Genomic DNA, 14,216 nt, shown 5'->3' with positions numbered 1-14,216 from the left:
CTCAGGAGAGGCTCAGGAAACCCTCTGTGACATGTACCCCCTCCAACCCCCAGGTCCCTTAGGGTTGTTCGTCCCTACCCAGAGAACAGAATGGTCTGGAAAGGAAGACTTGACAGGCAGTCTTGCTGGGGTGGGTGTCCTGGCCAGAGCCCATGGTGGCCCTTCTCTCTGTGGGTCCCACGGGCCGGGAACCCATGCCTGCATGTGTTGCATGCTTGCAGCTCTTACAGGATCATGCTTCCTTTCTCTAATGAAATTATTTGTTTTTATTTTCCATGCCACAAGGATGAAGTAAGTTCCTATTTTATGGCTAACTTATTGAATTCCAAACCTCTTGCAGTGTGTGTTCAGCCCAGGTGTGTCTGTGTGTGGCATCTGCAGCCTGATTCTGACAGGTTAAAGAACCGTGGCCACAGTGTAGCCCAGGCTGTTTTGTTGTCCAAGTTAATAGCGGACCCTTCCCTTCAGAGTTGGCCTGGTGTTGATCACATCGGCCCTTGGAAGCCACCCCATTAGGACGGATTTATATTTCAAAAGGTCCTATTTGCAGGGCAGAAATAGAGACACAGACGTAGAGAACAAACATATGGACACCAAGGGGGGAAAGTGGGGGGCGGGTGGTGGTGGTGGTGGTGGTGGTATGAATTGGGAGATTGGGATTGACATATATACACTGATATGTATAAAATAGATGACTAATAAGAACCTGCTGTGTAAAAAATAAATAAAATTCAAAAAACATTTTTTAAAAAGGTCACTATGGGGATTCTGAGTTCCAGTTGAGTTCTCAGTCAGCTTATTTCAGTTAAGAAAATAATTAACAAATAAATAGGTGACTTAAGTTTGGGGTTGAGGGCCTAGGTCTGCCACCAACTCTGCATGGGCAAGTCACTTTTCTTTGTGGGCGTTGGTTTCCTCATCTGACAAATTGGCAGGTTAGACTTGAATGTTTCTAAGGTGGCTTCTAGCCTTGAAATTCCATAACTACACATGAGCAAAGCTCATGACTCAAAGCACAGCTCAAAGTCATCCCAAATATTAATTCAGATAAAGTTGTTGGATAATGGGTAGAAATGGGGCAGGGGGAAGAGTTCATTAAATGTGTACACACACATGCTTTTCTCCCAGTGTTTTCAGTGCAGTTGATAAAAGCCTGTTCACATGCTGGAAAAATAGTGAACCTCTGGGGAGGTAAACACTGCTTTGCTTTCTTAGCTAGCCCCCAGCACGCTGCTCAGATGGGGGAGGACGTTCTGGGCAGGGAAGGGCACTGCTCCTTGGAGACTTGAGTGGCTGGGTTGCCCCTGCAGTGATGCGGGAGCTCCCCTGGGCCCCTGATTTTGTTTGCACCCAGGGCCCATTTCCCACACTGCAGGCTTGCTCAGGCCCCCATGCCCAGCTCTCTTGCCCTGCTGACGGTTCAGGGCATGGATGAGAGAGTCTTCAGCACTGAATGCCAAGCCCCTCGGAGGGTGGGCTCTGTCTCCTTTGGAAGCGCGAGGAAACCTGGCGAGGCCTCTGGCTGCTGCTGCAGGCCTGAGGGGGTCCGGAAGCTGAGTGCCACAGGGACAGGGGTTGGATGGGGAGGCTCCCTGGGACTGGAATGCAGGATCCCCGAGTGTCGGCTCCAGTCTTCTTATCATCCATCTGTCCCTGCAGGCTGGGCCTGGTGCTGACCTCCAGGCCCCCTGAGGAGTCCACACTTTGCACAGTGAGGAGGGGTCAGTGGTAGGTGTCATGAGCCCGGGGTCTGCTGGGTAACAAGGGAGAGCAGAGGCAGCAAGGGTAGATGCCACTAACTGTGCGGGGCAGGCCACTGGCTCACTGGCCGGTGTTTTAGACTGATGTGGCCTCAAACAAATGAAATTCCTGATTTCTCTCCCTCGGTACCCGTTGCTCAGGAGTGGTCTGCAGACCTGAATCGGACTCTCAGCCGGAGAGAGAAGAAGAAGACTGCTGATGGTGTGACCCTGACGGGCATCAACCAGACCGGGGACCAGGCTCTGCAGAACAAGCCCAGCAGGTGGGCACTGGGGCGGCCTCAATCCCTGGAAAGGTCCCCTTGGTCCTCTGCATGGGCTGGGACGCCCCCACCTGGAACACCGGGAGACTCCCCAATGGGGCCTCGCAGGGAGCCCCAGGGCCATCTTTCCAGACACTCCCGGGCTGCCTGCCCTCTGCTGGGCAGTGGCCCAAGGTCATCTCTGGAGAGAATCATCAGTCCACCTGGTGCCAGAGCTGCAGAAAGATCCAGAGGGGGAGCCTTTGCCACAAATGTGCTTTGGGCCCCAAATGAGGGGAAGAACTTATGTTAGGTGCTGGTCATTATGTGTCCCCAGTGGCGCACACGGGCAGGTGGAGGTCACTGTCGGTGGGGTCCTTCAAGAGGGTTCAGGTGTCCTGGCCAGGTTTGTACTTACTTCCCGTGCCGTATGCAGGTGCCTGATTCGGGGGTGGGGCATTGTCAAGTGCCCCCTTTTTCAAATTACCTCTTTGCTGAGAGCACTGGTTATTTCTGACCTCATTGTTTGCTAAAACTGAGTTTGGATCAAAGAGGTGGCACTGAGGTCCTTTAGAACCTCCTGGAAAGTGTGTGCCAGGTGAGGCCACAGAGTTCCCAGCAGATAGTGTTGCTGTCCTCTGCAGAGCTGAGGCTGCCCTGCAGGCCCTGGGCCCAGAGGCCTCCACGGCATGCTGGGTGGTAACACACCTCAGGCTCGTGGCTTCCTAGGAAGAGTCAGCGCAGGTTCCGCAGGCCTTTCTGTAGCCCTGGGCACTGAAGCCCCCGCCCAGTCTCCCTGGGCTGACATGGCCACTTGTCATTCAGCTGCTGTGCCACCATCTGGGCAGGTGGGCCTGATTAAGTGACTGCAGCAGTGAGCACCGTGCCAGGGGTCAGGCCAGCACCTGTGTGACTATGGGCGGGGTGGGGCGGCCTAGGCTGGCCAGGGCTGCTGCACAAATTCAGCTGCCCAGCACCAACCCCCTTTCAGGTCAGCTGGAGAAAGGTGCCGAAGAGGGAGGAGGGCCTGGTGGTCTTAGACATGTGGCCCGGATGTAGGCAGCAGGCAGGCATAGGCCCAGTGCCTCTTGCCTGGCCTGAAACCAGTGAGGCAGTTGCCGGCCACTTGGGGTCACTCTGGTGGCATTTGAAGCATTTCCTTGCCTACCCTCCCCCTCTCTGACTGAGCCATCCCCCCAGCACTTTGTGGGCCCGCTCCGTGCCGCCCTGGCTTGGGAGGTGGTGCTGGCATGGGGAGCCCTGCCCTGCAGCTCAGTGGTGCGGTTCTTCAGCTCAGAGTTCTACAGTGGGGTGCGTGGGCTCTCGGGGGCCTGTCTTATCTCTACCGTCTTGTTCTACGCTCTGCATTTCATCACCTGGCTGTCAGCACTCAGGCCAGGCTGGGGTCAAATTTCTCTCTGGTCCCCTCTGGGCCTGGCACACAGTAGGCAGTTGATACAGTTAAGCAGATGGATTTTCCCTCTCTGGAGCACAAAAGGGGTCCTTTCTTCCCAGAAAGGGCTATTCAGCAGGCTTTGCTTCCGATTTTGGAAGTTGCAGACCCAGAAGAACCAGGGCGGAGGCTGTTGGGCCCTTTTGTAGTCAGAAGGAGAGGGTACGCTGCTCTGTGGGGTCTGGAGAGCTCCGGGAGCCTCCCTCCTGCTCTCGGCAGGGCTCTGAGCCTCCCCGGCTGTCACCCTCGCCAGGCTGAGCCCCACAGGCTGGCGGCTGCCAACTCTCAGCAGAGAGCCAGGTGGGGCGGACTATGGAGAGAACCCCTGAGCCCAGAAGCACTTTGCTCCAGCGAAAGCCTGTGCCCACCTCAGGGCTCCTGTTCAGGATAGACTGTGTTCAGACACAAGGAGGGCAAAGGGAAACCTTGTTCTCTCTTAGACACTTAAAGCGCAATTAACAGCCAAAGCGTTGCCAAGTGTTTTGCTAAAACAGGCTTTCTGCGCAAACAACATATTCCTCCTATTTGACGGGGAGCCGATTTGTCCCTTCAAACCCTGGCCCTGTGATCCTGCAGCTGGGAGCACCCGGGACCTTGGGGGCCACCGAGTTGGGGTCCCCTGAAAGCTCTCTCTCTCCCCGTAGCGACTTTAGTGTCCCGAGCAACAGCGCACGGTCAGCGCAGTCACTGTCCAGCTACAACCCCTTCGAGGACGAGGACGACACGGGGAGCACCGTCAGTGAGAAGGAGGACATTAAGGCCAAAAAGTTGGTGAACAAACGTTTCCCTCTGGTTTCCACCTCGCTCCTTTGTCTCTCCTCTCTGTCCAGGGTCTCACCCCCTCGGCACTCAAAGCAATGCATGAGGCCTGCAGGAGGTGGCCCGGCTGCCAGCTGGTGGACGGTCTCTGGCTTCTCGATCTCTTAGGGAGGGAGGCACCAATTAACAAGCTGTGGTTGCTTTTTCTCTGCCCTCTGTTAACCCATGTCAAGGTCCCGGCACACCAGCACAGGAAGATGGGCATGCCGGGCGGCCCCGCAGGGAGCCTGCCCACGCAGGGCTGCTGAGGGGGCTGTGATCCTGCAGAAGGGGTCCCAGCCCAGCCCCAGGGCTCCCTCGGCTGCCTGGGCGGGGACCAAGGCTCCAGGCAGGGCTTCAGGCCTCTGCCAACCCCATGCTCAGGGCCCTTGGGTCAACCCTTTCTTGCAGTGTGAGCAGCTACGAGAAGACCCAGAGCTACCCCACGGACTGGTCAGACGATGAGTCTAACAACCCGTTCTCCTCCACGGACGCCAACGGGGACTCAAATCCATTTGACGAGGACACACCCTCGGGGACGGAAGTGCGGGTCCGGGCCCTTTACGACTACGAAGGGCAGGAGCACGATGAGCTGAGCTTCAAGGCTGGTAGGTGGCCCTCCCGGCTGGCATCTGGGGCGAGTGCTTCCAGCCTGCTGGGGGAGGTTGTTGTTTTTTAAGTCTGCTAAAATTTCCTGCTAGTTTCATTTGTGTGTTCGCCAATCCACCCCCCATTTTAAAAGTAGCAGATGGGGCTTCCCTGGTGGCGCGGTGGTTGAGAATCCGCCTGCCAATGCAGGGGACAAGGGTTCAAGCCCTGGTCCGGGAAGATCCCACATGTTGTGGAGCAACTAAGCCCGTGCGCCACAACTACAGAAGCCTGCTTGCCTAGAGTCCATGCTCCGCAACAAGAGAAGCCACCGCAATGAGAAGCCCACACACCGCAATGAAGAGTAGCCCCCACTCTCCGCAGCTAGAGAAAGCACGCACGTAGCAAGGAAGACCCAATGCAGCCAAAAATAAATAATTAAAATAAATAAATTTTAAAAAAAAAGGTAGCAGATGCTCAACACCAAAGCTTAGAAGACAGCGAGGTGCCCATGTGCCTTTGCCCAAGATGCTGCCTCAGCAGGGCTAAGGCCTGTGCACAGGAGATGCTGATCACCAGGCTCTCTGGAAGCAGGTGCCCTATGGGTCCCCAAGGGAAGCCTTTCTCCAGAGGCCCACAGCTGGCAGAGGAGCCCAGACCCCAGAATAGCAGGCAGCATGTCCGTGGGGCTGCAGAGCCTCATCTTGGGGCAGTGCTTTTCACACTCTTCCTGCAGCCATGCTGTGTGCACACCTACCACCAACACACCTTTGCTGCCAGTAGCTGAAACCCCGGTTTTATAGACCAGTCTGGATCCTGATTGTATGAGCTCTGTGGGTGGAGATTTTCTATCCTGTCCTTTTTTTTTTTTTAATGCTGGTTGTAGTTCACCAAATGGGTTGCAGCCCTCCAGTTGAAGAGCACTACCTTAGCGCCTGTCCAGAGACGCTTGATCAGCCTGTGCCAAGTGGGCCCAAAGGGAGCCAAGTTCCTTCCTTCTGCCTTGCCCCTCCTCAAAGCCAGCCCAAATTCAGCATCCATCCCTCCAGGGCAGGGGCTGTGCTGGGCCCTGACTCAACCAGCACAGGCTAAAGTGTGCCCTCCATGCTCCATCTCTGGGACGGACCCTCACTTCTGACCCCACCCCACACCGGCTGGGGCTGTGTCCGGAAGCCCTTCTCTCTGCACTCAGCAGGCCGGCCAGCTCTCCCCAGACACTCGACCCCAGGGTTGGTCATTGGGTGCCTCTGGCTGGTTGTAGAAAGTTGTTTTTTTTTTTTTTTTTAATTAATTTAATTTATTTATTTTTGGCTGCGCTGGGTCTTCATTGCTGTGCGCAGGCTTTCTCTGGTTTTGGTGAGCCAGGGCTACTCTTCATTGTGGTGCACAGGCTTCTCATTGCGGTGGCTTCTCTTGTTGCGGAGGACGGGCTCTAGGTGCGTGGGCTTCAGTAGTTGTGGCACTTGGGCTCAGTAGTTGTGGCTTGCGGGCTTAGTTGCTCCACGGCATGTGGGATCTTCCCAGACCAGGGCTCGAATCCATGTCCCCTGCATTGGCAGGCGGATTCTTAACCACTGCACCACCAGGGAAGCCCTGGATGTAGAAAGTTCTTACGTGTCTTTTTTTTTTTTTTTTTCTGTACGCGGGCCTCTCACTGTTGTGGCCTCTCCCGTTGTGTAGCACAGGCTCCGGACGCACCGGCTTAGCGGCCATGGCTCACGGGCCTAGACGCTCCGCGGCATGTGGTATCTTCCGGACCGGGGCACGAACCCGTGTCCCCTGCATCAGCAGGCAGACTCTCAACCACGGTGCCACCAGGGAAGCCCCTCTTACGTGTCTTTAAACACCTTTGTTGAGTTTTCTTTTCTTTTCTTTTTTTTTTGGTGGGGTGGGGGGGTGTGCCTTGAAACTTGCGGGATCTTAGTTCCCTGATCAGGGATCGAACCCACACCCCCTGTAGTGGAAGGGTAGAGTCCCAACCCCTGGACCGCCAGGGAATTACCTCGAGTTTTCTGACATCTTTGGTTGGGGTTGTTTCCCCCCTGCTTTGTTTGTTGATTGATTGATTTTTAATTTCTCATTCTTTCTAAATCTTTCTTTTTCTCATTTGGCCCCACTGTAGAGCTTGTGGGATTTTAGTTCCCTGACCAGGGATTGAACCTGGTCCCCGGCAGTGAAAGCGCCAAGTCCTAACCACTGGACTGCCAGGGAATTCCCTCTAAATTTTACCTATTGGATTAGTCAGCAGTTTTATAGATTTAAAATGTTTCCTTCTGTTCCCAGTGAATTACCAAAAGCAAACTGAAATGAATGTTTCTAGTCACTGGTTTACATTTCCACAACTTGGAAGGTTCCTATTAGTTTCGTCTGTTTTCTGTGTTATTTTTCTTTTCCCCGATGTGACATTAGTTCCCGGCCCATACTGCTTCCTCTGTCTTAAGCACGCTCTGGCCGCTCTCCACTTCTCTGGGCCTTGGGAGCCTGCAGAGTCTTCACTTGGTGCACTTTTCACCACGTGACAGCATAATAGAGCTGGTGCCCCGTCGGCTCCGGGCAGCCTCGCTCATCAGGACCTGATGGGAGAAACACCAGTCGTCAGTGTCGCCCCTGCCAGGGGCCCACGGGGGCACCTGGGGGTGGGCGAAGATGAGGTTTACCACTCAGCACGCCATACCTCAGCCCCCTGCATTCGCTCCTGATGTTGCCAAGCCAGACTTGCATGAGCACGGGTGCTGACAGAAGCGGGTCAGGTGCACAGCAGTGGGCAGAGCCATCTCGCTCATGGGAGTAATGGCAGCCCCCGTTTACCGAATGCTCGCTACGTGGACCCAGGGCCCTTTTGTGTTTTAACACTTAGTCCTCACAGTGCCCCCCCATCCTTCCCCCGGTCCACAGATGAGGCAGCTAGCTCCAGGGATGGGGCCTTGGCCAGGTCTCCCAGCAGCCCAGGTATTGGCCCCCCAGGCATCTGGATCAGTATTGCTGCTACACAAAATAAGGAGTCAGGGAAATGTTGCTAAACAAGGCTTAATTGCCTGAGGGAAAAAAATGCAACTGACCCTGAAAAATGGACCAAAATGCCAACAGGAAATACAAAGCTGCAAAGTGACCAATAAGGACAGGCCTCAGCTGGCCTGTCTTCTGCCAGTCCCCACAGCCATCTCTGCAGGGTGGTCACCGGCCAGAGCTCCTTCCTGTCCCCTGGTCTGGGCTGCTCTGTCTGTCCTGAACAGGAAAATGCCACGCCTGGACCTCCCTCCACCTCAGCCCTGACCACACCTTTGGTCCTTGTCCCCTGGCCTGTCTCCTTGAGGAACCAGGGCTCCATCTGTCCCTCTCTCGTGTCTGTATCTCCTTCACCACCCAGGGCCTTGGTGTGATGTAGAGGTTCCTTCATGCTTGAACAAACAAAAGATAAATCAAACTGCACTAACACAGAGCCATGGGGAGATTCCAGAACCGTGCCGACACTCTCAGTGTTGGGAGGGGTTGATTTCCTTAAGTCAGAGGACAAATGTTCTGAGCTAGCTGCTGGGGATAGAATAATGGGTCCCCAACGCTCCCACAGCCTGCAGTCTAGACACACATTAAATGAAGGCACCAAGACCATGGCAACGAGTGCTGGAGGAGATACAAGAAGATCAGGCGGGCCAGGGCCCAGGGGAAGGAAGGATGGCAGTACAGGGCTGTGAGGGAGGTGGCACAGACCCTGTGAAAGGATTCCTCTGACCTGGCCTGGGACAGTCAGGGAGGCAAAAGTCCTGCAGCGTTTAATTCTGCAGTCTCCGTGGGAGCCCCGCTGGCCACTGAGAACAGCTCGCTGTAGGATCACTGTGTGAAAGACCTGGGCCTTTAGATCTCTCAGAGGCCCCCATGACTAAACACGAAACCTCAGATGCAACTTGATAGAGAAAGAGCCAGGCCCTCGGGCCACGTTGCCCCCAGGAGAATGCCTGCCCCTCCCACCCAAGTTAGGGACCCTCTGTGGGCCCAGGGTGGGGGCTAAAACATGAGGGTGATTCTCTGACCCTGTGGTCACCAAGACCGCTTCCTTTCTGTCTTGCAGGGGATGAGCTGACCAAGATAGAGGATGAGGATGAGCAGGGCTGGTGCAAGGGACGGTTGGACAACGGACAGGTTGGCCTGTACCCAGCGAATTACGTCGAGGCGATCCAGTGACGGGCTGGTGGGCTGGCTGGCGGAGGGGTGGAGGTGGAGGTCCCAGGGGCTCTGTTAGCCATTGGCCCCGGGCTCTGGTGCCTCCAGCCAGCTGTGTGGGCATCCACTCCTTTTCCTGCAAAAGATGATGGTTCCATTGCTCTTGGCTTCATGGTGTCTCTTGAAGGCAGACAAGCTGGTCCTTTTACCTGGGACTCGGCACCCTTTCCACAGTGCAAATGGAGAGATCTGAGCACAGGAAGATGCAGTACAACAGAAATCGCCGGGACCCTCCCCTGCCCCCGCTCCCCCACTCGCTGTGTGTTGGCTTATCATGGATCTGTATATTCTTGACCTTGTCTTTCCTCCTCTCCTCCAAGTCCATGGTAATGGTGTTACACTGATTCTGGTTCCACTGATTACTTTCTCTGACGAGTCCCATCACCTGCAACTTAGATGAACAAACTTACATGCCATTTTCTGAGGGAGGACTTTGAGGTTTTTAATTTAAAGGCTGTGTACAGTTACTTTTTTATATACATGTTCTTCCATTCATTTATACTTAAATTATGGCATAGATGGATGTACACCAGTCTTAAGGAAATATCTCTATTTCCATGTCGTACTGTTAATCAACCATGCCACTGCCTGGGGCAAGCTGCGAGAGCCAGTAGCTCATCTGGACAGACAATGTTTGAGACAAGAGATTGCAGTAGAAAGATGGGAACACATGGCTGGATTCCTGTTGTGAATGCTGTCCACATTTGGGGCATCCAAATGTGACTTTCGCAAATAACCTTATGTAGAACTCTCTAAAGTCACCATATTTAAAAACTGTTTTCACTCTGTGCTTAAAACTTCACTCATGCAAATTAACAATTTTATCAGTGATTTGAAAGGTTAAAAAATAAGAAGACTAACTTTTCAAGTGAATGCATCTATAGTTAAGATGCTTTATGTTAGACTGTCATGTCTTGGTGTATATCTGTATATATTATTTGATATTCAGAGAATCTAAAGAGCTCGTCTACTGTGTTAATGAGATTTAACAGCTTTTGACAGTGGGTTTAATTTGTAAACTGCTTAAAGACCGTGGCATTTGGGCACAGGCCTGGCTGGTCAGCTGAGACCCTCCGGGCTCGGGCCCTGGGCCTCTCTGAAGTGGAGCCTGCTGTAGGGAAGTCTGTCCTCACTGGCTAGCTGTGGGTCCAACTTCTAACTAGCCTTAGTCCTTTCTGTAGCAGAACACTGTACAAACCTCCCGTGTCTTTCCAGCAGTTGAAGATTTCACTGTCATCTGTATTCCTCGTGAGCAAACAAAAGCTGGGTCTCACCCCCCTAGCACAAGGGTCTCTTCTCAGTATCCTTAGTCATCAGGGAGCAGGCGTGCTGGGGCCGGAAGCTACACTGTAATCATGGGGCAGGGGAGGGAGGGATAACCTTTATTTTGTGTAACTCAGACATTGGAGAAGTGGCCGCTGCCATCACAAGCTATGCATTTTATTCAATGTTTCCAGTGAGCTTGATGTCTTGCTTGGAAAATGGATGTGTGTCTGTCATGAACACTTACCAGCAGAAATCCTCATTCCTTTGCTACAGATGTACCAAAAATTGTCACGTCTTTTCAGTTTAGGTGTTTCTTTAAACGCATAGTATTTTAGGAAAAAAAATCAATAAACAGTTGATCTCATGAGTATGACAGTCTCTGTGCTGTGCGTGTGCCTCATGCTCTCATCAGCTGGTGGACGTGTCTTCACTGGCATTTATGCACCAGCTCTGGAGCCAGGCAAGATCCCAGGTACAAGACCACTGCCCAGGGGGCCGTGTCCCTGTCCCACTGCCCCTGCCAAGCTAGAGGTTGGGGAGTTGAGGCACCGGAGCCCCTTGCAGTTCTTCTCTCCCCCAAACCTGCCGCTGTGTGGCCTAGGCTCCCCCTGTGTGGGCAGCAGGCTGGCGCCTCCCTGCCCACTCCCCAAGGCCCAAATAGCAGGACCAGCCCAGAGACCACTCATCACCCGAGCTTCCCTGAACGTATTTCCTGAGCACCCGCTGTGCACTGAGCCCTCTCTACTTATCTGCAAAGAACATGCCCATCTCCAAACACACTGTGAGTGAGATGAGTCTCCCCGTTTCCATTTTACAGAGAAAGAAGCAGAGGCTCCAAGAGCCAGGCTCACCCCAGGAGTCCCCGCTGGCCTGTGGCACCGAGTAAGATCCCTGAAGAGCCCTCCACCCTCACCCTCGGGGTGACCGGAGTCGGAAGGAGGCCAGGGCAAGGCGGGAAAGGAGAGGTGTGAGGGCTGCTGGACTCACTGACGTCGGTCAGGCTGCCAGAGAAGCGCCCCATCTGGGCACCAGGCCCTCACAGGGGTGCAGGAGTGAGGGGGTAGCTGCCACGGCAGGTTAACTTTGCCAGCTCATTAAGGGCCAAGGATGAATCTGTCATCTGCCACCTGGTCTGATGGTGATGGGGCCCCCGCTCTCCACTTCTGAGGAGAAGCTGGAGCCCATCGCAGCTGCCCGCTGCCCAGGGCAGTCACCAGCTTCTGCCTCGCCAGCCCCAGGCTCCTCCGAGAGACAAGCTGGGCCAGAGCAGAAGGGAGGGGTCAGAGCAGGCACCCAGTCCCGTCTCCTGAGCTGGGCCTGCTGGGCTTTTGGTGAGCTCGTGTACTGTGATGCCAGCGCATGGGGGAGGCTGGAGTCACCCCACTTTGCAGAAGACACAGAAGGTCTGGAAATTCAAGTCCAGTGACTTGCCCAAGGTCCTGTGACCGAACCGTGATTCAAACCCACATCTGCAGGACTCTCGAGGGCAAGCCCGTCCTCGCTTTCTCCACTGGCGGATAAAGAACAAGGTGGGTAAGCAGGAGGAACCCTCAAAAGTCAGGCCGAAACAGCCGCTGCTCGGCGAGGCCCTTTTCTCAGCTTCCTGTATCCTCAGAGCTCCTGCGAGGAAGCCTGAAGGGCCCACACTGCCCACCTATCCTCTCCCGGCCCGGCCCTCGGGGTGAGCCTGTAAGCCTTAACTCGCTCCTGGGCCTCATCTTCTCAGGCAAGTGTGATACCTGCCTCCCAGGTGGGGGTTAGGATAAAGGGGTGAAAGGCCACAGGTGCTCGGGAGATGATAACTTTTGCCATGATTATGCGTGACACCTCACCCTCCTGGTCCCCGGTCAGGACCCTCTGGCATCCTTGGCTGCCCCTCCCATGCCCTCCATGCTGGGCCACTGAGCCCTCTTTGCCTCTCTGTCCTTCCCCACCCCCATAGCCACTGCCTGGGCCAAGCTGCCCCTTCTCCCCCTGGATCACTGCTGCATCCACACCACCCGCAGGGGTCCCCAGGGCTCTCAGCAGCCCACCCCACCCCACTTCCCTCAGCGGGGCGGGGGGTGGAGTACTTCCTCCTCTCCAAGCCCCCCAGTAATGACCAGAGGGCAAGTGACCTATGGCCTAGTGACCTGGGCAGGGATCTGATGCCACAGTACGAGCTAAAACACTGGGTCTTCTGGAGTCCCTGCACATGGAGGACAGGGCTGGCCTCGGTGTCCCAGGCTTCCCTGCAGGGCCCTTACCCACCTAAACACAGGCAGGCCAGTCCCCTTGCCCAGCCTGGCCTTCTCTGGGTGGCCTGTGGATCTGGGCTGTGCCAATGCCTCAAGTCCTAGGGGGCAGGCTTGGGGGGCCGCTTGCCATCCATGGGATAGGGGTGTGGGAAGCTGAGGGGCCCCTCCTTGTTCCTGGGGAAACTGAGGCCAAGTGAGGGTCCGGAGTGATGTGCCTGTGGCCACAGAGCAAGTGGCTGGAGTAGCTGAGCCAGGTCTGACCCCGAATAGCCCCTCCTGGCAGGCAGTTGCCTCCCTCCCTCCCTATTTTCTGTTCCTGGGTTGTATTCATTCATCAAGCAGTTCTTGAGCACCTACTGTGTGCAAGACTCGGTGGTGCCAGGACAGACATGAGGAAGGGCCCATGTTTGCCTTCAGGGGACTCCAGAGATCAGGGAGAGACGGAGTCACTGTGATAACTGGCCGCAGTGGCCAGAGATGACGGGGCAGGATGGTCTCCTGAGTGTGCGTGGTGGATTCTGGAGGTCAGCCTACAAGTCTCAGGAAATTTGGACAAACAGGGCCTCCTAACCCGGCTCCAAGACCCTAAGGGGTGGGCACTATGGGGTCCTTGAGCTGTTTCCCCCACTTCCAGCGGGAAGTGTCCCCGCCTGGGTAGAGGTCAGGCTGGGCTGTGGGCAGCCTGGGGGGACCTCCACCCCTGTGGGCCCTGAAGCCCAAGCAGGTGCCTGAGCCTCTCTGAGCTGGGTGTCCAGAAGCGGGAGAACTTACCAGGTCGGGGCCCTGCTCTCAAGGTGTCCTGGAAACTGCCTCTCATCCCCCCCCACCCCTTCTCACAGCCCCAGCTCTCTCCAGGGTGGCAGCTGCCCTCTCTGCGCCTCTCTGCACCCCTGCCCAGACACCGGCAGGAGGTGTGTGCCCCTTTCCGGGCCTTAGTTTTCCCTTAGACGGGCCCGCAGTGACCTCCGGGCTGGACCTCTGTGGTCTCTGGAGGGAGCGAGCAGAAGAGCCGAGCCACAGCGCCTCAATGGACAGACCTGGGCCCCCCTGGTGGAGAGGCCTGGGCCCGGCATAGAAGCAGCTCTGCTGCCCGGGGAAGGACAGACCCAGGTTGAGGTATGAGACTCATGCCCCACCAGGCAGGGCCACTGCCAAGCACAGGGTCAGAGGAGCCAGGCTGACCCTGGCACTCTTGGGGGACAGGCAGCTTCTCAGCCTGCTGTTTCCAACCAGCCTTGGGCTAAACATGTATCAGCTACATGCCAGGCCCTGTGCTGAGCACCTTTCCCTGCAAAGGATCATAGAAATCTCCTCACGATGTATGAGCACCATTTTATAGTTGAGGAAACAAACGAGAGAGCTTGAGTGACTTACATCGGGCCACACAGCAAGTCAGGGTAGAGGTGGGGTTTGAACTCCAATGCCCAACTCCAGACAGCAGATGCTGTTGTCTAAACTGCTGGTTCTCAAACATCTAGAGGGCTTGTTACAACCCAGCTTGCTGGGCCACATTCCCGAGTTTCTGAGTCACCAGGTTGGGGGGTGAGGCCCAGGGCTTGCACATCTAACAAGTCCCCAGCTGACGCTGACCCAGGACCACCCTCTGAGCAAGTCAGAGCTGCCCCAAATACCAGCAATTCCGTGTCCTCCTGGA

The 14,216-nt window shown here is 55.4% G+C and overlaps 1 protein-coding gene across 2 annotated transcripts in view; it reads left to right on the top strand.

The window, feature by feature from the left end:
• Positions 1 to 10,695, top strand: part of PACSIN2 (protein kinase C and casein kinase substrate in neurons 2) — a 139,853-nt gene extending 129,158 nt beyond the window's left edge. Inside the window, exons 8-11 of one of the 2 annotated variants that reach the window (XM_027107882.1) lie at positions 1,902 to 2,023; positions 4,100 to 4,222; positions 4,665 to 4,861; positions 8,908 to 10,695. In XM_027107882.1, the coding sequence (XP_026963683.1) occupies positions 1,902 to 2,023; positions 4,100 to 4,222; positions 4,665 to 4,861; positions 8,908 to 9,020 (555 nt within the window). In that variant the 3' untranslated portion in view covers positions 9,021 to 10,695. The remainder of the gene's footprint in view (positions 1 to 1,901; positions 2,024 to 4,099; positions 4,223 to 4,664; positions 4,862 to 8,907) is intronic. The other variant, XM_027107883.1, reaches the window with a different exon arrangement.
• The last annotated feature ends 3,521 nt before the right edge of the window (positions 10,696 to 14,216 follow it).

The sequence above is a fragment of the Aethalodelphis obliquidens genome, unplaced genomic scaffold (genome assembly GCF_003676395.1).
Source record: "Aethalodelphis obliquidens isolate GAN/ISIS:26980383/991018 unplaced genomic scaffold, ASM367639v1 scaffold8, whole genome shotgun sequence".
NCBI lineage: Eukaryota > Metazoa > Chordata > Mammalia > Artiodactyla > Delphinidae > Aethalodelphis > Aethalodelphis obliquidens.
This window is presented reverse-complemented; position numbering and strand designations above follow the sequence as displayed.